This window comes from Doryrhamphus excisus, chromosome 1 (assembly GCF_030265055.1).
Source record: "Doryrhamphus excisus isolate RoL2022-K1 chromosome 1, RoL_Dexc_1.0, whole genome shotgun sequence".
Lineage (NCBI taxonomy): Eukaryota > Metazoa > Chordata > Actinopteri > Syngnathiformes > Syngnathidae > Doryrhamphus > Doryrhamphus excisus.
This window is the reverse complement of record NC_080466.1, coordinates 34,096,805-34,123,033: the sequence shown is the minus strand read 5'-3', so window position 1 is coordinate 34,123,033 and position 26,229 is coordinate 34,096,805. Positions and strand designations below refer to the sequence as shown.

The 26,229-nt window shown below is 41.1% G+C and overlaps 1 protein-coding gene across 3 annotated transcripts in view; it reads left to right on the top strand.

Annotated features, from left to right (window-relative positions):
- Positions 1-5,376: 5,376 nt before the first annotated feature.
- LOC131140634 (zinc finger E-box-binding homeobox 1-like) overlaps positions 5,377-26,229 on the top strand; it is a 32,820-nt gene continuing 11,967 nt past the window's right edge. Inside the window, exons 1-2 of one of the 3 annotated variants that reach the window (XM_058091252.1) lie at positions 5,377-5,527; positions 25,511-25,675. In XM_058091252.1, the coding sequence (XP_057947235.1) occupies positions 5,470-5,527; positions 25,511-25,675 (223 nt within the window). In that variant the 5' untranslated portion in view covers positions 5,377-5,469. The other 2 variants (XM_058091244.1, XM_058091261.1) reach the window with 2 other exon arrangements.

Genomic DNA, 26,229 nt, shown 5'->3' with positions numbered 1-26,229 from the left:
CCTGAACGAGCACAGCAGGTGACATTAGAACAGCAGAGCAGTTGGCTTCTTCCTGAATTGTGAACCAATTTTAAAAGGGTAGAAGTTGTTTTCCACTTTCTGCTCCTCACTACTGTATTAGCCTAACTGCTAGCTCATTCATATTAGCAGCATGTTTTGCAGACAGGAATATAAACAAACATTGATTCCACTGTTGAAAGTGTCACTTTAACTTTGTTGTTGCTGTACTGTATTTTTTACAGCAGTAATTATTGTTGAATTGTTTGACTCCACCACTGAACCACTGCTATTGGAATTGCATAAAGATGTGAAATTGTAAGGAATTTACATTTTAAGGAATTTATTTTTAGTTGAATTTACAGCCAAGTGCTTATAAGGAGGTTTTCTCCGGGTACTCCGGTTTCCTCCCACATTCCAAAAACATGCTAGGTTAATTGGCCACTCCAAATTGTCCATAGGTATGAATGTGAGTGTGAATGGTTGTTTGTCTATATGTGCCCTGTGATTGTCCAGTCCAGGGTGCTCCAGTACCCCAGCAATCCTCGTGAGGATAAGCAGTAGAAAATGAATGAATGAATGAATGCTTATAAGGAATAAAGCCAAATCCTTTTTGTAGGACCATACTGAATTCCATTTTTTCCCTTTGCTTATTTGCAGAATTGCCCCATATCATATCGGATTTTATTGATTTGGTCATAATATGACATATTAGGTATTTACATAACTGTAGTAACATCAAAGTCAAATCTTTCCATGTTGTAGAAAAATGTATGACTTTACATTCAAACTCAATACTTTTTGATTTACAAACAAATGAATATTTATTAATTCATCAATACTTATTCTTGATTCTGTGAGCTTTGCACCATAATGTTGACTTATTTTTAAGGCCTGAATGAAAGGAATGTTGGGATACGATGGGCCACGAAGGTTGGTTTGAATGCAAACTTCTTCTCAAAGGAGAAGGAGGACACGTCTGCACTTTTAGGATGCAGACCCCCAATTAAAACACAGCCATCGAGTAGATTTGTTGTTGCAATGTGGTGTGGGAACCTCAGCTGTTTTCCCAGGTCGACCTGCAGCTGCCAGTCAGAGACCGTGTGGAGAAGACCTCCAACTGTGGGCGCACCTGGAATTTACATAACTGACTTGTATGTTAACCAAGCTACGGCGATATTGTTATTGTAGCTGCTAACCTGAAAAACCATTTTTATTATTTATATTTATATTTTTTTATTATTACTATTTTTGGCAGATGCCTCGCTAACCTCTCTCATCTCAGCGTCATTCACAGACGGAAGAGTGGATACCTACTCTCAATTTCGCTACAACGACTCCACAAGATACTCGTTTTTCGTTGGCATTTTTGACTTGAGGACTGGAGCACACGTCTTGTGCTGGAAGACACAGCCATCCCAAGGAAATCGGACATCGTAAGTGTTGCTGTAGCTGTATCTATGCTGCTATGCTTGTTGACGGAACTAGCATAAGCATGTGTATCAATGCACTCTAGGAGGAGGAAGTTTGGGTAGTGTTTTAAACCATCAAAATAAGGCAAGATGCCACAACTATTACATGTTATCATCAGTGATGATCACAGCATGTATATCATATATCAAACCATGCAACGTTGTTAGAGTGTTTTTTTCCTGTGGGCTTTGTCGTCGAAATAGGTGTTTCTCAATAGCCACGCATACATGGATCCAAATATTCCAATTACATTTGGTTTATTTGCTCAAACGGAAAGAATGTAACCTTTGTATACACCTCATTCCCAAAGAAAAGTACCAATCCGAATGAACATAGTATAATGGGATTCCCAGGGGTGGAATATTCCTTTCCCCAATCCGATTGAGGTATCTTGTACCCGCTCAAATGGAAAGTTGCCAGACTGCGTTCTTCTTCGTGGTGTTTTTCTTCTTCTGTTGTTTATTGGCGGTTGGCAAGCAGCTTTCGTGTGCATTAGCGCCATCTGTGGAACCGAATCTAAACCCTTCTATACGCCATTCACAAGTCCACTTTTATTAAAAAAGAAAATATATATCTATATAAAACATGTCCTGAGTTTAATTATAAAATATTAGCAAGATTGAATTTGATCTTTTCCTGTTTAAATTTATCCCGGGTGCGTTCTTTCAGCGCATGCTCAGATATGACGTAACACGCAGATCCAGACGTTCTTCACTTTTAAAAATGGAGGCGAGCAATCGGCATTGGACAGCTGCGGAAACTTTGTTTTTGATCCAAACTAAATTTCAAGACTGGAACGAACGAAAAACTGGCAATACAGAGTTATTCCAACAAGTGAAAGAAAAACTTGGGGAAGTTGGTATCACGTGATGTTGATGTTTACGTTTTGCTGGGCATGCCCTATTGACTATTCTGTTTGATTATAGCGGCGCATGTAGACAAGAGATTTTAATATTCCTTTCTATGGCTACCATTGTTTTCGGAAAGGTCATTCAGAAAGATTCCATTCTGAAAGAGAGAAAGTAGACGTGGCTGATGACATGCATTGTTAGCTCGCTCATATTAACTTGTTTTCTCGTGTTAGAATGCACAGAAAAGAGAAATAAATATGTCTTCATGTTTCACATAAGGATTGCGAATGATGGGCAAAAGTGCAGTTGCCCTTTTTAAGAAAGTTGAAGTTCATATTGCTTCTACCATGCCATACCGTTACATCGTACATGTATGCTGTAAATTTTATGTTTTATAATCACATATTTATAAATGATCCACTGTAATTGTGTACAATGTGCTGGGTATTCCCATTAGGATAGCTGGTGCCAATGTTAAAGTTGAGCGCGTACATTATAACCATGTTAAACTTTCCGAGTTCTCGCTTTTATCTGATGTTATCTCATCGTAATGCTAACAGTTAATAACACCCGGCAGAAGAGCACCTAGTGTGACACTCTCATGGAAAGCGGCCTTAAACCGCTAATACCTGAAGGCTTCAAAGCCACCAAGAGGTTTATTACTCCTTATCACACGTTGCTTTTATTTGTATTTGCATTCACATTAGCATTTTAACATTAGCATGTGAAATGGACCCCCTCGGCTAGAATATTAGAATATTTCCTGCCCCCAGTTTAGAGTCACACACCTGATTAACTTCACCTGAAACACACAGCCTGTTTATTAGAAGTTAAAATAATGGCGTACATGAGTGACATCGAGAGCAATGTTAGCTACAAGTTGAAGTTAAAATTATTATTTGTTGTTGTTTTTTTAAATTGGAACACCACATATTCTCCAGACAACAGACAAAATTAAACACAGGCCACATGAGAAAATTACATAGAAAACTACGAACTACTGAGAAATGGCACTCGCTTACCAAAATGGCTGACTACTACTACTACTTACAGTTTATGGTCTTTGATGAGTCATGAAGACTTTTCATGAAAGATTTGGTATGTTTTCTAATATGTTAATTCCCTGGCAGAATAATAATAATAATAAAAACATAGGATCAAACTATTTCAGAGTCCTCTTGTCACCTGTACACTTCCTGTGTTTTCTTTACATTTATTCCATAGGTTTGCATATCTTGCATGTTCAATTAATTAATAAGTGAAGAGTGTCAAAGTTCCCCTGCGGGGGCTTTAGGACTTTGATCGCCCCCCTCTGTGTGTGACCCAGGCAGATGTGCAGTTTAACTCCTCAGGTAGGACCCCCACCTGACCCAGGACAAAGCAGACTGCCAGTGTGTGTGTGGGGGGGGGGGGGGTGCATTTCACCTGGGGGTCTTCGCCAGTGAGAAGTATTAACAACGAGTGACACAGAGAAGGAGCCATTGAGCCCCATAGTCCTTGCGTTTCCTGGTCGTAGGAGTCGAATAAAGGCTCCATTTCCTCATTTGCTCCACATGCTTACCTGTGGAGGTGTTGTCATTTAGTGGACCCCCTCTAAACTCCACCCAGGGATGAGAGCACGCATTCAACTCCTTCAACATAGCTTTGTTGCACCTATTACAACTTTTTACAGCAGGATGTGTCTTTGTACTCCCTTTCTGAGGTTCCTGTGGGAAAATAATTTGGAATTAAAACATCAAAACGTTGCATTTATTGCCAGAGTAATAATGCTGTCACTTTTCTGTAGAAAACCCAAATTGCTTGTTTGTTTCTGATCTCTCCCTCTAGCTTTTAATTCAAGGAGACACTCTGCATGTGTGTGGCGTTCAGGAACACCTGGTGCACTCAGTGCTGGAAATCTGATCGTCTGCAGGTACCAGAATAGCTTGATGGGACCGCAAAGGCCACTCCACTGACCTGCTGTGATTTCCCATTGAGCCGAGCACCACAGCCTGTGCTCTCTCTATGCAACTTAACGCCTTTCTAAAGGTGATTTTCATGCACATTCTTCAATATCTTCACTCGTAAACACAATATTTCATATATTTATGATGCCAATGTTCTAACTAGTGTGGTAGTGATGAGATTTATCATTACACAGTAGGAAAAATAATTTTTACGACAGCGTGGAGGTTATCTCACATAAAAAAACGTACATAAAAAAGTACGGCATTAACGTGTGTGCATATGCGGTGGGCGGGACAGGAAGTTGATGCCTGGCATGCAATATCCCTCACAGAACTCTGTCCACATAACGTTTGGATAATTAATTTTGAGGACGTAAAATGTGTATGAGTGTGTTTACTTGTGCTTTTTTATCTTTTTTTTACCCCCACTAAATGAGAAAACACATTTACCTTGTTACCTTGTTATTTACTTGTTAGTAGCAGGTTTTATTGTTGAATTGTGCTTATGATAGATTGGGACAAAATACTTGCATACAATTTTAAGGCGATTTGTAAATGTATAATATTAACAGGGTAATATTAGGGGGCGGGGTTGTTTTTTGTAGTAATTCAAAGAACATTGCAGATTGTTGATTGTTCTTTATAAAAGTCACATAAACTACATTTAAATGTTGACTGACGAACTAAATTCATAAGAAAACACTGGCTTATAAATGAAGCAAAAATTTATTGGTAATGATCATTTAATAAAATGTATTGCTTGGTTTTAGTTTAGAGTTTTTATTGCACTATTTGGATGTAAACGGTAGCAAAGGTAACGGGACTGCCGTAAAGCAGCACAAATTGCTGAAAATACTCACGTTGTTTTCCTCTTGTCGCGTTACACCTGTATAGTATAGTTTTTCATTAACTGTATTATTATCGTTGTTGTTGTTTTCAAGCAGTCATGTCGAGAAGAGGAAGTCTTTGGACGGTCCACAAACGGCTTCCTCTTTCGTCCAGTAGGAGGGGCCGTGTGCAGAGGTGTACGAGTAGGTGATGCCGTAAAGGAGGAAGCAACGTCGCAAACCAGGTGTTCCGCGTGAGAAGAAGGGGTGGAAGGGGGGAAGGTGACGTCGTAAAGCAGACAGGGTGGGTGAGTTGGGGTGGGAGGGGGTGGGGGGGAGGTGACTCGCTGTGCTTCAGACTGGAGCGAGGCGATCATGGCGGATGGCCCCAGGTGTAAGCGCAGAAAGCAGGCCAACCCGAAGCGAAGCAGCGGTAAGTCCGAAGTCGGCCCGGGCGGCCGCCGAGCCGGGCCGGGCTGACTCCGACGCTCGGCTGGGCCACTCCAGGAGTTGTTGCGGGCGAGTTAGGGCACATTTAGCAGACTTTGGGGCGGTGTTGTGGTGTACCGTTATACCTGGATGGCGTCTCGCTCTCCGCCTAGCGGTGCTTGCGGGCCTCAGTGAACCGTTATCCACTGCTGGGAATAACTCCGGGAGCGCCTCTTCTTGTTTGACTTAATAAGCACTCCACAACAACACTCCTCCACTCCGCTTCGCTTGTATGCACTTTTTGGCCCACTTTTTCTGCTTTGGCGAGCTTTCACTCCACAACGTGGCCGCTTTGCGCGCACTTTGTTGACTGGGAGTGGATGAAAGCTGGGCCGGGCGAGGTTGGCTGGGCTCGCTTTGGTCGCCGAACGGAGCGGTTGGCGTCCACCGTTAGCGTCAAAACATTTCTGGGGGTCTTTGCTTTGACGGCCGGAGTCTTGAGCGGTGGGGGCTAAAGTCTGTAGCTTTTAAACGAGGTTCTGCCCCTACTGTGAGTGATGGCAGGGAAAAAAGAGAGCGATGAGATGTTTATTATTTGGTGACCACTTCCCTTCCTCCTCCTTCCCTTCCTTTCCTCCTCCTCCTCTTCCAAGCTGCATCAAATGTTGGCTCGTTGAAGGTAAGGGTGGAGATGATTGTGCAAAAAGTACTTTTATCTTGCGGTTCGTCATCGCTCACACCGGATTTGCTTTAAGAACCAACCGTTTCTGCTTGAACCTGCGCGGACGTGCGTGTTGACGGCACAGGAAGCAGACCACATGGCACCATGTTGTTAGTGCTTTATGCACCTGTGAATTCGGCTTGTGTTTGAGACATGTTTACATCACCTCAAGCGGAGAAACACTTGTAGTGTAGGGTTTAAAGTGTATTATTTACGTGGTGTTGAATTAGCATATCATATGCTACATGTGAGCTTGCTTTAGCTTGTATTGCGAGTAATATAATGTTGTTTTTGCACCTGATATTAACGACGCACTATTCGCGTGGGGGGGTGGGAGAACACCTTTTCCCCCACTCTTGTCGTGCTGACGTCACGACGGTGCGTCCGTACAGGAGCCATCGTCTCCACCAGCAAGCACCCTCCTCCTCATCCTCATCATGTTTACCTGAAGGCGGATGAGGGGGGACTGATTAATGGCCTCGAAATAGAAATAAAAAAAAACAGCACCTGCAGAACCGACCGGAACCGGATCTGCTCGCGTGTCGTGAGGAGCTCGGAACACATGATCCAAATGTCAACCTGCGCAGGTACAGATGCGTTTTTTCCTCCCCCCTTGTGTTCTGCTTTCATTCTCGCGGGATTTATCTCATCCTGACCCACTTGTACGTGTTTTATTTTAATTCCACTCCGTTTTTATTCTTTGCACAGTTCGTGTGCGTTGCCGTTGTGCCGTGACCACATCACCGCTTCCCCACGCGTGTTGGCGTCCATTGTGCTGATTGTGGTGATGATGATGATGATGATGCTGTTAGCGCTAATTCGCGGCACGGTTTCGGCAATGGCGGTCGGTACAGTCACTGCAGTGAAGGAAAGGCGGGGTCGCCGCTCAATCGCGTGGTCCTGCTCGGAGACAGGTACCACAGGCAAGGTGATGCAACACGTCAGCTTAAAGGTGCGTTTTTATTTTTTTTTTTGGTAGCGGTAGACAGGAAGGCACGTGACGTGGGTGTTGCGTTTACGGTCCTGGGACGTTGTGTGGCAAATGGCACGTGCGAGGAGAATAGGGGAGGGGTTATTTTTCAAGGTGCTGTCATGGCCGCAGGTGTTGTCTTCTTCCTCTTCTTCCCCACTTCCTTTCATCATCATCATCATCATCATCACTACCACCAGACGGATGAAACAAATGAAGAGCACGAGGCTCCTTCACGTGATGATGAGATGAACTGATCTCATACTGGTCCCTCAGAAACCATGATTTGTGAATCATGGCGGGACCAGTTCAATCATGGCGTCATGATAGACAGCAAAATAGATCGGACTACTAGTGCATTCTGGATTTACATCAAAAATAAATAATACAATTACCTATGAAAAGTCATAATGTTACCGTAATAAAGCTATGAATCCAAGAGAATAAAGTCAAAATGTTACAAGATTGAAATATTACAGGTGAAATGCCACAACAATGAAGACTTTAATTGTTAGTTAGATGATAATATTATGAGGAAGCGTGCACACTGTTACAATTTATAATATTTCAAGAAAACGGTGTTGAAAAGAACAGAATTATGTGTTAATATTACAAGAATAATACAGAATGTCATTCATTTATTTTCTATTTATTTTCAATCACAGGGCACATATAGACAAACAACCATTCACACTCACATTCATACCTATGGACAATTTGGAGTGGCTAATTAACCTAGCATGTTGTTGGAATGTGGGAGGAAACCGGAGTATCCGGAGAAAACCCACGCATGCACGGCGGGATTGAACTCGGGTCTCCTAGCTGTGAGGTCTGTACGCTAACCACTCGACCACCGTTCAGCATAAGTAATAATATTATAATAATAGTTAGTAATATCACAGTGATAAGGAACCAATGCTAGAAGAATAGAGAGAACATGCAAACTCCATACAGAGAAAGCCGAGGGTGGAATTGAACCCCTGGTCTCCTCGACCACTCGTCCGCCGTGCCGCCCGCAGAATGTCATGACTACATTAAAAAAAATGTAATGATAAACAGGTGATGATCATACAAGAAGGAAGATGCGAGAGTATAGTGGCGGTTTTTAAGAGACAAAGGTTGTAAAATGAGAAGATAGGCGAATGAAGGTGTGTCAGAGCAAAGTCATGAAATCCCGGCATGAAACACCTGCTCAGGGCGGCTGACGGATAAAACAATTCTGCGGTTAGATGAACACACCTTTCACAACTGCTACCCATGGTATTTTAAGCCACTATGTTGTGTAGGTTGTGTGGAAAAGTTAACTTGTTGGATGGCGCCATGAACTCCATTGTGGAAATGTGAGTTTTTGTCTTTTACTTGTTTATTAATTGATTATTGCGTGGCTAAGTTACTAGTGGTGTCATTGGCTTGTTGCGTTACCTTGATGATATTTTTTCAAAATAATTGAAATAATGATAAATAATAAATAATGAATGAGACTCCAGGAACTCTCAACCAATCAAAATATTATGTTTTTTTCTGTTTTCAAAAAAAAAACCTTTATAACCAGCAACCTATTTCATTTGAACTTCATCTTTGTTTACCTGCTTCATTCACGCCACTTAGACAGGAAGTCTAAGTGGTGTCCAAGAAGTGTTTCTTCTGCGTGCGGTCAAATCGCATACAGTGTATAGCCCTAAAAATAATGGTAATGGTAATGGTTTTATTTCATTTGAACATGTGTCAGATTACAATTGAATGCATCACATAATAAGTTCACAGTTCCACATGTCCAAAAGAAGTAGGAAGAAGCAAAGCTTATTAAATCCTACCCCTCCATCTGGATTGAACTCGGGTCTGCACGCTAACCACTCGACCACCATTCAGCATAATTAATATTATAATAATAGTTAGTAATATCACAGTGATAAGGAACCAACGCTAGAAGAATAAGGTGGTGTTTTTTGTAAAAAGGTCACAATATGCATCCATCCATTCATTTTCTATGCCGCTTGTCCTGAATAGGTATACTGGAGCTTATCCCAGCTGTCTTGTTTTTGGAATGTGGTAGGAAACCAAAGTAAACCCAGGTCCTGACCGTGTGACCAACATGCTAACCACTTGTCCACTGTGCGGCAAAGTCACCATATTGCAAAGAAAAAGTAGTTTTGGACACTCTAGCATTATTGTGGATATTTGTCTTGGTGGATTGAGTGCCTTGAAACTTTTGTTGTGAATTGAGGTAACCTAAATAACATTGATATGTATTCAATGTACCCTGTGCTGGAATAACACTCTAACCCTGCAGGTATTCAGCTTGCTGTTAGTTGTCGCGATAAACAATATAGATGCACCTATCCACATTATTTTCACTTCCGATTTGATCACGATATCAGGCTCGATACCGGAGCGCTCTTTGCTTTAATATGCAATCAAAACCAAAACCAAAAGATGCATGTTCTCCCCGTGCATGCGTGGGTTTTCTCCGGGTACTCGGGTTTCCTCCCACATTCCAAAAACATGCTAGGTTAATTGGCCACTCCAAATTGTCCATAGGTATGAATGTGAGTGTGAATGGTTGTTTGTCTATATGTGCCCTGTGATTGGCTGGCCACCAGTCCAGGGTGTACCCCGCCTCTCGCCCAAAAAGATAGCTGGGATAGGCTCCAGCACCCCCTGCGACCCTCGTGAGGAAAATGAATGAATGAATGATTTGATATGAGGCCGCAATAAACTAATCTCTACAGGCAAATGTGATATTTTAGTAACCTGGAAGTTTTGTGTATTGTTAAAAGTGAGTGACTGTTTTGTTCTTGTAGCTATGTTTTCTGACGACATTAAAGTGCCCATGCGGACCATGGATTGGAAATCTCTGCAGGTGGTATCAGAAATGACTGATACGTTGGCATCGAACATCGGATTGGCCCCATCCTTTGTTTGCGTGTCTGCTTGTTGGAATTTAGGGATGTTGATGTTGGCTGCTGACACAAACACTCTCATGATGGGATGTCATACGGTTGACTCTGGTGTCTCTTCACAGTCTATTGGTTGGCCTTATATGGTGTACTTACTATATTTTCTGGAATGTAAGTCGCTCCGGAGTACAAGTCGCACAAGGCCAAAAATGCATAAGTGGGTAGAAAAAAACATACATGCGTCGCACTGGAGTATAAGTCGCATTTCTTGCGGGTAATTTAATTTAAAGCTGTCCAGTGTTTATGTAACATAAACATTTTTTAAATTTATAAGTCACTCCGGAGTATAAGTCGCACAAGGCCAAAAATGCATAATTAAGTAGAAAAAACATACATAAGTCTCACTGGAGTATAAGTCGCATTTCTTGCGGGTAATTTAATTTAAAGGTGTCCAGTGTTTATGTAACATAAACATTTTTTTCCATTTATAAGTCACTCCGGAGTATAAGTCGCACAAGGCCAAAAATGCATAATTAGGTAGAAAAAAACATACATAAGTTGCACTGAAGTTTAAGTCGCATTTTTTGCGGGTAATTTATTTTACAAACTATTTGACCAAAACCGACATTACGTCCTCTTGGAAGGCAAGTTGTAACAATAAAAGAATAGAGAACAGGCTGAATAGGTGTAAGATATGCTAACACATGTTAGCATAATAAGATATGCTAACACAATGGTTATTCAGCTACACCAAAAATAAACAAACACAAAAGGTGTCCAGTGTTTATGTAACATAAACACTTTTTTCATTTATAAGTCGCTCTGGAGTATAAGTCGCAGGAACAGCCAACCTATGAAAAAAAGTGTGACTTACATTCCGGAAAATGCGGTATTACTGTGTATGTGTGTGTGTGTGTGTGTGTGTAGTCACCGCCATGTCACATTTGCTGCGTCATGTTTTCATAAATGCCTCTTTTTGTCTTCTATACCTTGAGGCGCTGTGGAGTCATGTGACTTTGCTTTTTTCTGTTTTGGCCAATCAGCTCTCTCCTCTGTGGAGGGAAGGCGGTGATTATTTTATCGAACTTTAATTGTACTTGCTTTATTCACATGCATGACCATGTGTGTGTGGATGCTGCCGGTTTGGTTTGGTTGGGGGGGGGTCATAGGTGAACAGGCCCTGATTAGTCGCGGTGGCCAACAGTAGCTGCTGTGTGCCGCTGGCTGGTCAGTCATGTTACTTTCCCTTTGTGTGACACAGCCCGGGGCGGCCTGTGTGTGTGTGTGTGTGTGTGTGCCGGCGCGCACAAATGGAATGACAAAGCACAACAGGACGTCTTTAGCAAGTTAGCATGAACTCCTCCGCCCCCTTTCGCCTTTTATGGTGCGGAGGGGGAGGGGCACCCGGGCCGCCGATGCTACCTCTGTGACTAATTGAGCAGTGCAGCATGTGTGTGTGTGTATTTGCATTGCATGCATGAGCGAGGGTATGTGTGTGTGTTACAGTGGGAAACTGCTACTTTCCTACAGGCTTTGCATAACAACACACGGCTGTTTGTTTGGATTTACCTGCATTAAGATGGTGCCCGCGAGGGACAAGCAGCACTTCCTGCTGCTGCTGATGTCGTTGTTGTTGTTGTTATGTTGCTGCCAGGTGACATTCACACTTTTACACGAATGCCCCAGAGGTGCAAACAAATGGAATCGTTGGTGACATGTCAGCAAATTGGCTTATTTTGTCACATTCGGGTGGTCAGGAGAATGTTGTTGTTGTTGTTGTAGTCTGACCTTATTTCCTGCTTTCCTACTTTGACCACAAGCAAGCGTCACATGACTTGTGTGTAATGGGCGTCACAAGTCTTATTTTGGCGGAAAGAGGAAGTGAGATGGGCTGATTTGGCTGGGAAGCAAATTGCGAGCTTGTTGTGTTGCTCTGCGCGGAGGAGGCGTGGCCTGTGCGATTTGGACAATGCTGTGTTTGGACGAGTGGCCTTCCAACCCCCACCCCGCAGAGGTCAGAGGTCACCGCAGCTGCCCCTCACTCTTTGTTTGCCTGTAGAGTGCATGAGACACATGTGTTCTCGGGACAATGTGGACGCTAAAGAAGATTACATCACAACCTAACATGCTATGACATCAGCAGGCATCTTTCCTTTAAGATAAGCAGTTTGTGTGTGCAGCGCTTTTTGTCTTAAATCCTAACACAATTGATTACGTCACCTACTTTGAAAATAATCCAGATGATGGAGAAGCACAGACGTTTTTTTTTCAGCAGCGTTTTGTCTTCTTGGCTCATGAAGCATTCAATTTGAAGCTGTCTGTGTTAAATTAGAATGTGATTAAATTCCTCTTTTAATGTACAAAGCCTCTTCAAAGCTGAGAAACAGGCCTTGTCCACACATAGCAAAACCGCATATTATATTAAAAATGGTGTCCACAGAACCTCATATAAAAAAAAATGCATGCCAAACCTGTAGGCGGCAGTAGTTCCTAAAATTCCATCCAATCAGAATCATCCTCTGTCATCCCGTCACTTCCGCAAACATAAAACACAACTGGTTCGTGTGGACTGACAAGGAGGCAGAATTAGTTAGAATTACCGTATTTTCTGGAAAATAAGTCGTTCCGGAGTAGAGGAGGTAGAAAAAAAACATACGTAAGTTGCACTGGAGTATACGTCGCATTTTTTGCGGCTAATTTATTTTAAAGGTGTCCAGTGTTTATGTAACAAACATTTTTTTCATTCATAAGTCACTCCGGACTATAAGTCACACAATGCCAAAAATGTATAATTAGGTAGAATAAAACATACATAAGTCGCACTGGAGCATAAGTCGCATTTTTTGCGGCTAATTTAATTTAAAGTTGTCCAGTGTTTATGTAACGTAATTTTTTTTTCCATTTATAAGTCACTCCGGAGTATAAGTCGCACAAGGCCAAAAATGCATAATTAAGCAGAAAAAAACATACATAAGTCGCACTGGAGTATAAGTCGCATTTTTTGGGGCTAATTTAATTTAAAGGTGTCCAGTGTTTATGTAACAGTTTTTTCATTTATAAGTCACCCCGGAGTATACGTCGCACAATACCAAAAATGCATAATTAGGTAGAATAAAACATACATAAGTCGCACTGGAGCATAAGTCGCATTTTTTGCGGCTAATTTAATTTAAAGGTGTCCAGTGTTTATGTAACATAATTTTTTTTTATTTATAAGTCACTCCTGAGTATAAGTTGCACAAGGCCAAAAATGCATAATTAAGTAGAATAAAACATACATAAGTCGCACTGGAGTATAAGTCGCATTTTTTGCGGCTAATTTAATTTAAAGGTCCGGTGTTTATGTAACATAAACATTTTTTCATTTATAAGTCACTCCGGAGTATAAGTCGCACCAGGCCAAAAATGCATAATTAAGTAGAAAAAAACATACAAAGTCGCACTGGAGTATAAGTCACATTTTTTGCGGGTAATTTAATTTAAAGGTGTCCAGTGTTTATGTAACATAATTTTTTTTTCTCATTTATAAGTCACTCTGGAGTATAAGTCGCACAAGGCCAAAAATGCATAATTAAGCAGAAAAAAACATACATAAGTCGCACTGGAGCATAAGTCGCATTTTTTGCGGCTAATTTAATTCAAAAGTGTCCAGTATTTATGTAACAGTTTTTTCATTTCTAAGTCACTCCTGAGTATAAGTCGCACAATGCCAAAAATGCATAATTAAGTAGAATAAAACATACTCATGTCGCACTGGAGCATAAGTCGCATTTTTTGCGGCTAATTTAATTTAAAGGTGTCCAGTGTTTATGTAACAAGAATTTTTTTTTCATTTATAAGTTACTCTGGAGTATAAGTCGCACAATGCCAAAAATGCATAATTAGGTAGAATAAAACATACATAAGTCATAAGATTGGATACATAAGATTGGGAATCTTGCCAAAGCAAGTGGGCGTCGGACGTGAAATTGTTATTTGAGCCAAGATGGCCGACCTCAAAGTGTTTCTTCGCCTCTGCTATTTAAAGTGAAACGATATTTGGGCTTGCAAAAACAAGCAAGCAGTTCTGATGGCATCCATGTTGTTGATGTAAACACAGGTCACGTGTGTGACGTCACAGCATTCGTTGTCACAGGTAAGTGACGCTAGGAAACGTAAAACTACATTTATTGGCGTCCATACCCAAACACATTATCTGATTTGACTCCAAATCCACCAAATATCTTCAGGCTTGTATGGATGGTAGGCCAAATCGTGGAAATAGAACTTTGTTTGATGAGATACCCGCCTAGGTGTGAACAGGGGCTTAGTTTTAATTCAAGAGACTACTTGCATTGTGTGCATAGAAAGTGCGGCCCCAGGGCCATTTGCGGCCAGGGTTTCGTTTTTTGCTGGCCCATAGTGGATTGTAAAAAATGTTCTTGCTCGTTCTCTTCTTTTGGTTCTTGTTCTGGTACTTCTTCTTTTGCTGGCTCTCCTTCTTCGTCTTCATCTTCTGGTTGTTGTTATTCTTGTTGCTGTTCTTATCTTCTTCTTATTCTTCTTGTTCATGTCATCATCTTCTGGTTCTTGTTCTTATTTTTGTTCTTCTTGTTCCTCTCCTTCTTCCTCCCCTTCTCTGCTGATATAATTTGCCTGATTTGTCGGCATCTTCATCCCCATCCCCTATCCATCCATTCACCTGAATATTCATGTAGCAGCTAGCCGCCAAAGCTTTAATCTGTCCTGTGGTGTAAAAGACATCCTGCGGTGCACCAAAACTTTTTTTTTAAGCCTTGGAAGAAACAAAACATTTTTTCTCCACTCATTCCATCGTGAGAACATGTGGTCATGTGGAAGGAGTTCTACGATGGCTTTTGGGATTTAAATGTGTGTGTGTGTGTGTTTGTGTGTGTGTGTGTCGCAGCTATTCAAACTCCATGTGTGTGCGTGTGTGTATAAGACAAATCCCTCCTCCTCTCCTCTACCTCGATGGTGGGAAACTCCTCTCCTCTCTCTTTTGGTGGCGGATCAATTTGCATATCTCGCCGCCCTACTTTCTCTTTCTTCTTCTGGGCCTGAGAGCCTCTAAAAGAAGCAGCTGGGTGCAGCAAAGTTTCATTTAAGCACAAACCACACAAGACACCAGGAAAACCCACAATGCCCTCTATGTTTGTTGTTGACTTTTACATGTATTTCAAACATTGGTACATAACATAAGTAGATGCATATATATATATGTACAAAAATATTCTTACAACAATTCGTAAAACTATAAAAGCAATCTTCACTCGCTAAATGTACTGCAAAAAAGGTCAGTAAGGATAATTCATAATGCCGCCTACAGAGAACATACTAACTCCTTATTTCTAAAATCACAAATACTTCAACTTGCTGATATAGTTCATCTTCAAACAGCTAAAATAATGCATAAGGCTAAAAATACCCAATTAGCTAAAAATGTCATCCAATACTTCTCTACAAGAGAGGAGAAATATGATCTCAGGGAAGAAGTACATTTGAAACACTTCTATGCTAGGACTACGTTATGCTAGCCATAGCATTTCAGTATGTGGAATCAAACTATGGAATGGATTGAGTAAGGACCTCAAACAATGCACAACGATGAGCCAATTCAAGAAACAATACAAGCAGTTGATGTTTGCTAAATACAAGGATGAAGAGTCTTGAACCAGTCATGATGTGCTATATATATCACTATATTGACACTTACTATGGTACCCATTATGGCATTGGATGCTCATATCACCTCCTACTTCGGTATGTGACCATAAAAATAAAAATAAAAATAAAAATAAAAATAAAAATAAAAATAAAAATAAAAATAAAAATAAAAATAAAAATAAAAATAAAAATAAAAATAAAAATAAAAATAAAAATAAAAATAAAAATAAAAATAAAAATAAAAATAAAAATAAAAATAAAAATAAAAATAAAAATAAAAACAATAAAAAAAAACTTTGCTTCTTCCTACTCCTTTTGGACATGTGGAACTGTGAACTGATTATGGGATGCACTCAATTGTAATCTGATGCATGTTCAAATGAAATAAAACCATTACCATTACAATTCGAGTTGATTGCTATAAATCACACCGACAAACCTTTGAAATGGTTGTATATACAGTATATTTATTAACTGTCTTACAGATGTAGTGTGGCTCAACTACTGGCATCCTTTTTCCTGCTCCTTTTGTGCCATTGGGCCATTTGTTGCTAGGCGGAGTTCGCATTGGTCATAGTTCAGCCATGTCCACAAGGCTGTTTAGCAAATCCATCCATTCATTTTCTATACCGCTTATCCTCACTAGGGTCACGGGGGTATGCTGGAGCCTATCCCAGTTGACTTTGGGCGAAAGGCGGGGCGACACCCTGGACAGCGCACGGCGGTCGAGTGGTTAGCGCGCAGACCTCACAGCTAGGAGACAAGGGTTCAATTCCACCCTCGGCCATCTCTGTGTGGAGTTTGCATGTTCTCCCCGTGCATGCGTGGGTTTTCTCCGGGTACTCCCACATTCCAAAAACATGCTAGGTTAATTGGCCACTCCAAATTGTCCATAGGTATGAATGTGAGTGTGAATGGTTGTTTGTCTATATGTGCCCTGTGATTGGCTGGCCACCAGTCCAGGGTGTACCCCGCCTCTTGCCCCAAGACAGCTGGGATAAGCTCCAGCACCCCTTGTGAGGAAAAATAAAGTGGTAGAAAATGAATGAATGAATAATAACAATATTTATATAATAATAATTATAATAATATGTTACAGGCATTACAGCACTGACAACACTTGTAGACATAGAGTGATGTCAGAGTAATAGGGAGTGGTCCTGACTCACGCTTAGGAGGTGCTTTGCGGCTTCATTCAAGGGTACCACCCCCAAACACAGCCTTCCACCAAATAGTATTTTTCTGGTCTGTTGCAGATTTGTAGACCTTGTGTTTCTACTATTCAGGTTATTTAATTTAGCTCGATATGGCGGTCAGAGCAGAGCATGTCCTTTTGCAGCATCTCAGGGGACATGACACATAAGTGGTGGACAGGTGTGTTAGGAGGAGCCTGAAGTCACTAAAGACACCCTGGGGATGTTATAAGAGAGCGTAGCGGCAGCAGGACAGGTGGGTGTGATTCAGGGGAGGGGGGGTGGAAGCAGAGAATTCGATTAAAAGGCACAGTGCGGTGATTTACTATGTCTGAACCACGCTGGCGGCGGCGGTGGCGGCCCAGCCGTCAGACATTTTGTCTCCTGTTGCTGTAGCAACAGAAATGTGATGAAGGACAACACGTTGCATTTTGTTTCACTCGAAGACATGACTCACATTGAAACGTTAAAACGCTGCTGGGGCCAGTGACGCCATGTGGGATGGCCAACAGCTTTGGGTACCCGTAAGGCTGGGCGATATATCGATATTTTCAGCACAATTTAAAAAACAAGCATATCGGAAGTCTAATGTCTAATGTTTCAAGATGGCGCCGCCCGAGTGCAAGGTAGTTATGGCAGCTCCATATCTCTGGCGATTTTAGTGTTTAACCGTAGCTTGCCTTTTGATTCATTGTTTACACCCAGGTCAGGTAACCAATCTGCTACACAGAGCGATGAATGAACAGCGGAAAAAACTGTATCAACCATGTTTACCGTCAATCGTCGTGGGGAACGTGAGATGGAAGAGCTAACAGCGCTAACCCAGCATGACTGCACTGAAGATTGAACGTTATATTTATTTAAAGATAAAATACGATTTCATGGCTGCACAGCGACAGAGACCGCTAGGAGACCCGAGTTCGATCTCTACCCTCGGCTATCTCTGTGTGGAGTTTGCATGTTCTCCCCGTGCATGCGTGGGTTTTCTCCGGGTACTCCGGTTTCCTCCCACATTCCAAAAACATGCTAGGTTAATTAGCCACTCCAAATTGTCCATAGGTATGAATGTGAGTGTGAATGGTTGTTTGTCTATATGTGCCCTGTGATTGGCTGGCCACCAGTCCAGGGTGTACCCCGCCTCTCGTCCGAAGACAGCTAGGATAGGCTCCAGCACCCCCGCGACCCTCGTAAGGATAAGCGGTAGAAAATGAATGAATGAATAACTGTGCTGAAAAAGTTGTTGATTAATCGAGAAAGAAATAAACATTTCACTAAATAATGAACAACCAATTGGTTTAATTTGATATATAATCAAGTGTTTTATTTCTTAAATTGACATTGTACTTTTTGTTATTTTTGTCATATCACCTCGTACTTCGGTACAAGGTACATTATTAAAAAAAACAAAAAACCTTAAACTGTATTATGGAAAGCAGGAAGTGAACAAATGTAACAGTTACTGATTGTAAAAGTAAATATGTGCCCTGTGATTGGCTGGCCACCAGTCCAGAGTGTACCCCGCCTCTCGTCCGAAGACAGCTGGGATAGGCTCCAGCACCCCCTGCGACCCTCATGAGGATAAGTGGTAGAAAATGAATGAATGATTAAGGTTAGCTTTTTGGACTTTGGAACAAACACCCCGGGTTTGAATCTCTACTAGTAAGCATCATTTCCGTTCGTCAGGAAAGGCATCGGGAATATAAAGTGCTCAAGCCAAAATCAGTATGCAGATGAAAAAGATAATTGTGTCATGTCATAATTGTGATTGATAATGTCACATTTAAGCCACTAGATCAGGGGTCTCAAACTCAATGTACCTGGGGGCCACTGGAGCTACGGTCTGGGAAAGGCTGGGCCGGATCAGGTTCCCCCCCCAAAAAAAAACGCATTTATTAAAAACAGAAAAATATACAAACTTTTTCAGCGCTTTGGTTCCGATTTTCTACCATAAAAGCTCTGATAAAACATTCCACTGTTCTCAAATATCTTAATTTTTATTTTTCTGCACAAAATAAGATGAAAAATAAATAAACAAATCAAGAATAAAGAAAACCAATCAATCAGTAATAAATAAATATAATAATATTAATAAAACGGCAAATAATAAAAACTTAAGAAACCACAGATTCAGATTAAAATGAACAAAGCATTATTAGAGCCCTTTAACATGACAAAACACGACTATAGTCACATTTATACTTTTTTTATTTACAACATATTGCGCAACTGCAGGGTCTTGAGACACATGCTAACTCGCAAACTGGAGAGCTAGCGACCTAAACGGTAGCCTTCAAGTTATTTCCTTTAAACTTAAATAGCCAAAAACTTAGAGGATAAATAAAGAAATGCAAATGATAAAACCCTGCAGCAGGATTCGCTTCAACATATGTGTAGTACTGTAAATGTGGAGAACAAGTAAACATGACGACTATAATACTATACATACATATACTATACATACTCTACTGATGCGCACACTTTGAGATGCAATCACTCACTTCAACAGTTCAATTAGAGAGTATAATGAATCAATTACAGTAGAATGGAAGTCATTGAATTACAGGTGTGTGTGTGTCGTGTACGTGCCTCCCGGTGGGGGTGGGGAGGTTCGATAATGAAGCTGTTAGGCCGCACCTTGGAGACGCCCGCGTCCCCAAGGAGGAGTGCTAATGGAGGCCACCCGGGCCTGCCTGATGGATGGATGGCAGCATGTTGGTGAGGCGGTGCAGTTGTAATGGAGACGCATGCTACATGCTAACTGTGCTAGATGCCAAACGGATGCAGCTCTTATTTTGCTGAGTCATCCACATTATGGCTAACTTCAAGAGCGACCACCATAAGATGAAATCTAATGCAAATTGTCATATATATATATATATATATATATATATATATATATATATATAATATATAATAATACATAATAATAATATAATATGTATAATAATATAATATATAAATATATAAATATAAATATATATATGTATATATATCATATATAATATAATAATAATACATATACAATATATATTATATTATAATATATTTATTATTATTATTGTTATTATTATTATATAATATAAAGGGAACCTATTTTGCTCATTTTCCGGCTCTTTGTATTGAGTTGTGGACTCCTATAGAGCAGCTACACACAATAACCAGCACAGGAAGCTTTCTAGAGCTTCCAGAATCGAAAACAGTCAGTTTTAAATTATTCCACCCACGGCCCGCCTCCTGGCACGCCCACTCCAGCTGTGATTGGTCACACTCCCAAGGACTTCCGGAAAGCCGCCGACCCCAACTTTATAGCAGTTGATAAACAGTAAAGGAGTTGATTATGAACGGTGATTTATCTTTTTAAAATGTCCGCTTTTAACATACAGCCATATTTGTTGGGTACCGAATCCGATCCGGAAGTAGAGACTGGACAGTCTCAATTTTTTCAAGAGAAAAGGTTACTTCAAGATGTCTGTGAATGGTATGTAGCTTTAGCATTTTAGCGCTAGGTTTTCTATCCCGTCCCTGTATGCATACTCTATAATGCTACACAGACAACCATTTGTGTTCCATGACTTACACAAAATAAACAATTAAGACAAGCAGTTGATGTTTGCTAAATAGGATGGAGGATGAAGAGTCTTGAACCAGTCATGATGTGCTATATATATCACTATATTGACACTTACTATGGTACCCATTATGGCATTGGATGCTCATATCACCTCCTACTTCGGTACGAGGTACATTATTTAAAAAAAACAACAACCTTAAACTGTATTATGGAAAGCAGGAAGTGAACAAATGTAACAGTTAGTGATTGTTAAAGTACCAGATGGAGGGGTAGGATTTAATAAGCTTTGCTTCTTCCTACTCTTTTTGGACATGTGGAACTGTGAACTGATTATGGGATGCACTCAATTGTAATCTGATGCATGTTCAAATGAAATTAAACCATTACCATTACCATTACCAAGACATAAAACAGTTCAGTGTGAAATTCTGTTAACTGATTAAAATATTTATCTTTTGCTGGTAGGGAATCAGGAACTCCAACCACTTCTGCCTGATGTTTACTTTGTTAGCAATTGTAAACAAATGTAGCCGTAAAAAGAGAAACAAAGCTTGCGCACGCTGATATAAGGAAGACCGGTACTCTGTGACATCACAGCTTGCCAGTGTTAGAAAAAATGATCTGAAACCGACCGTTCAGAGCCATCATAAACTTCTTTCATGGCTCACCTCTAAATGCGCAAACCTCATTATCAGAAACTTTGGCATGGTTTAACACCAGAATACAACATTCTAACTACATTTATAGTTCAGAAAAGTGGAAAAAGCATAATAATTTTTTTTTTTTTGTAGGTCAACTATAGCTCCTCTAGATTTAAATGTAACTTGGCCAGAGGCATGTTTAACTTGAGCATAGCTGAAGTAGCCAATGAAAAAACTGCACACACAAAGACACCTTTACTTTGCAGTACTAATCATAAAAAACGTGTCAAGTGATACACAAGTTACGGCCTGTGTGTTATTCTGTTTTATATTGTCTGTATCATGTATCATTGTGAAAATGATGCTTGATTTCTTAATAATTGTTGGTTGTTATTATTGTTATTTTATTGTAATTTACAAAGTTAAGAGGCGTTGAGGCAAAGAACATTGATATTGCTGCTGCTGCCTCATGTCTCTATTTCTACATGAAGGATTTTCATCTCAGGTTCATGTTCTCATGGACTGTATAACTATATGCATATCTCATTATTCTGATCTGGCTCCCCCAGCATCTGGTTCAAGCTCAGGTCATATTTTCTGTAATAGAATTCCAATATTAGACATTAGATTTCAAGGGTTCATTTCCACCCATGCATCTTCTATACTGCTTGTTCTCACTAGGGTTGTGGGTGTGCTTGAAGCTATCCCAGCCAAATCATGAGCCAAGCTCAAGACAGTATATTCTAACCAGTGTGCAAAAGCCAATGCTATGCTATGCTAGCCTGCTGGGGAAAACAGTATATACACTAAATCAAATACACCACTGGAGTCTTTCCTCACCAGAACTGTTGCGATAATCATCTTCTGGGATACGTCTCCAAAATCTCCAAAGTCATCTGTCTCTGGTCTACCTGGGGGTCCCCCATCTGTCTTGAAACACTCCCTAAAAGTTCTAAAACTAAACTTCTTCAAGTTTGATTAAAGTTTTTCCACAGGACCGCTAAAAGATAATATAGTCATGGTTAATTATTTCCAGTAAAAGTCAATATTAAACAGAATGTTTTTTTATAGTTAGAGCACATGTTTATGTTTTTTTTTAACATAGACATGAAATAACACCCCTATGGTCACCTTTACACTTTTTTCTTTGTATACACCACATTGTGCAGGCTACATGATCACTAGCATAGCAAGCTACAGAGCTAACAATTTAGCATCTCCAATGTTCTTATTCTAAACTCAAGAAAGTTTCCTGTGATTGGCTGGCGACCAGTCCGGGGTGTATCCCGCCTCTTGCCCGAAGACAGCTGGGATAGGCTCCAGCACCCCCGCCACCCTTGTGAATGAAAAACGAATGAATGAATAAACTCAAGAAAGTGTTTCAAACAGAGTGGGGAAGGACAAAGTAATAAGTCAAAAACTTACCATTACCATTTCCACACGGAATGAGAGGGGAATCTGTTTTTCACTCGATCATGTCAGAGAATGCCATGGCTGACTTCATGCAGTGTAAAGGTCATGTAATTTAATGTTTTTTTGGAATTTCAAAATTTTGCCCGGGTAGGTGTATCACAATATTTGTGGGAAGTATCACGATATAAAACGATATAAAACGATATAAAACGATATAAAACGATATAAAACGATACAACATTTAAATTCGGGCAAGTAAATCCAATGAGTGATATTCCCGTCGGGCAAGTGCACTTTGGCATGCCATACTGCCAAGAGTTTTTTTAAAAGCGGTTCTTGTTGGGTGTTGGTAAAACACGGACTGCGTAATTCCGGTGGTAATTTGCAAACCAATCCTTGCAAATCTTGAAATGAATCGTGAACCAGAATCGTTTATTTAGACCGCGGTCCACGTTTTACCCACACCCGTTCTTGTTGGCGATCAACCAATCAGCGATGGTTTGACTAGGAAAACATCTATCATGGCGTCCCTGCCAACATGGTCTAATTGTTCAACAACTTGTGAAGGAAAACAGCAAAAAGTGATGAACCAGTGCCTCCTAAACAAGTATTTTATTAGCGGCAGCAAATCAAATGATGGCACAGGTGAGTGAATCACATTGCTGTGACAATTTGAAGTGGTCACAATGAAACACCACCGATTAGATCCAATACCAAGTGCTGATTTTGCACAAGCTACAAAATCTAGCGCTTCCATTTCTCTGTGGATTTTTCTCACCTTTGCTTCACAAATTATTGTTTGAGCATTGAGCATTTTTTTCTGGATTCAAAACACTTTACTAGTACACAAATGTGTCTATTCAATAATGTTTCATTGTGGTGCACAACTTCTAAAAGGCAAAGTGCCTAGAAGTCTCTTGACAATCCAGATTTCCATGCAACGTCATGATCTATGTAGGAAAACAACCACAAGAAATGATCATCATTTCATCTTTATTTGAGATTCTCATGTGATGCCACAAAAATGAGATGATATCATTATGGCAGTCTTTTCATTTTACATGGGGCAAGTTCAGGCAAGTAGTTCTCACCTTAAGGATTCCCCATGGGCAAGTCATTTTTCTTTTTAATGTAGAGCCCTGGATATATGCGACCTTATTGTTCATACTGCAGTCGCATCGAATGCATATCAAATTGATATCCACATCTAAGTCACATTTGGAAAAAATCTGAATTGTGCTGTGCACACTGACATGACAAAATAAGATACATATGTTGCTCACATATGAGCAAAAAACAATCTAAAATAACCTGCATTGTTTCAAGTGGAATTACCTCATACCTCATTTAAATTCAGCAGCAGTCTTGACAGAGTGAGATGTCTTGACACGAGAACGGAGCCGGGGGAGTGACGGACAGGAGAAGATAAACAGGAAGTGACCGCTCGCCACTTTTAACCTTTGCCCCCCCCCCCCCCCCCCCCCCCAGGTGGAACTCCGCTTTCTTTGTATGTCATTTCCTGTTTTGTGTACCATGGGGGGGGGGGGTGTTGTTGTTGTTGATGTAGGTCAAAGGTGACGTACACGAGCAGGAGTGCAGATGTCATCACAAACGCACCACGTGGCTTTTTATGTGACATGACGTATGTTACCTAAATAATGCTGTCTTCGTCGGCTTTTTTAGTGGATCAGTTGTCATGTTTAACATGAAAGACGGTTGATTGCTGGGTCGTATTGTTATGATGCAAACATCAAGACCACGCCTCTTTTTCTGTGCATTGTTAAGCATCCTGATGTCAGTTGACATTTTGTGGATTTTTAGCCAATTTTTTTTTTTTTACTGGACTACACCTTTTTTTATGAGAAGGCAGAGAGGGAGAAGGTGTGGCTGTCCCTTTAAGAGGGCCTGCAGCTGCTCACTGTGTTGTCTGGTCACATCCATTTGCAGACAGACAACTTCACTGATGCACACGCACACACACACACACAGTGGGGTAATTGTCTGTCGGGGGCTTGGCGGTCTTCCCATGCTGCACAGCTGCACTGGGTCAACACGTGCACATGTATGTGCACACAAGCACTGTGGCAATGGTCACAATCATACATGTTTCTTTTGTTTCCGAGGCCCTCAAATTTGTCATGTAACTTATATAATGACGGCTGTTTGCTGACCATCATTAAGCCATACTGATATCACAGGGGGCGGCACGGCGGTCGAGTGGTTAGTGGAGTTTGCATGCTTTGCATTTCCCCGTGCATGTTTCCTCCCACATTCCAAAAACATGCTAGGTTAATTGGCCACTCCAAATTGTCCATAGGTATGAATGTGAGTGTGAATGGTTGTTTGTCTATATGTGCCCTGTGATTGGCTGGCCACCAGTCCAGGGTGTACCCCGCTGGGATAGGCTCCAGCACCCTCCGTGACCCTCATGAGGGTGAATGACTGATATCACAGGGAAATTGAACCAGACTCTTATTTTGGTGTGGGCTATTCTGCGGGAATACCTACCTCACAGTTGACCTTTGACCAGATGCGGTCGACTCACAACACGGTTGTGTTGCGGTGCACTATCCACATCCTGACTTCCTGTTTAGGGTCACTGGCGTTCCAGTGGCGGTGAGGAGTGTGCTGGAACTGCTGACAGGCGCTTCATTCTTTCACTTTGACAACATGTGACTCAATATTGTGTGCCGTAAACGGAGTTGTGACATTTTTGCTTTTCCTTTTACTCTACTACACAAAAAAAACATGCTCATAGAAAAGGAGGAGCAATTAGCACAAAACCTCCTGCTGGATCACATGACATCATCTGTCTAATTGCCCGCCGCGGCGCCAAACTCATTAATGCGATGCTGATTGCAGCAGCAAGGTGCCTTGTTACCGCTAATTGCGTCTTTCAATTTTTTTTTTCCGTCAGTGCCAAACTTCAACGGCGGCTTGGAGGCCAGTTCGGACTCGGATGATGACGACAAGCTACACATCGTGGAGGAGGACAGCCTGCAGGAGCCCGAGCTTGCCAAGGTGAAGGACAGCCATGACGCCACCGCTACGACGTTGCCGCACAACGGCTCCTGGAACGGCGGTAAGCAGACCTGCCAACATGGATGCATTTTTCTTACTCTGCACACATTTTGACCCTTGAGTACCAGGAGTGTGAATCTCAGCACTGAGGACAATTCCATACACTGGCAGCGATACCATACTTTAATGATACATGGAATTTTCTGACGATACGATGCGATACGATGCGATACGATGCGATACGATGCGATATGATGCGATATGATGCGATATGATGCGATATGATGCGATATGATGGGATGCGATACGATGCGATATGATGTGATACGATGTGATGCGATATGATGCGATATGATGCGATGCGATATGATGCGATACGATGTGATACGATATGATGCGATACGATATGATGCAATATGATGCAATACGATGCAATACGATGCAATACGATGCGATACGATGCAATACGATGCGATACGATATGATGCGATACGATGCAATACGATATGATGCGATACGATGCAATACAATGCGATACGATGCGGTACGATGCGATATGATGTGATACGATGCGATGCGGTACGATATGATGCGATATGATGCGATACGATGCGG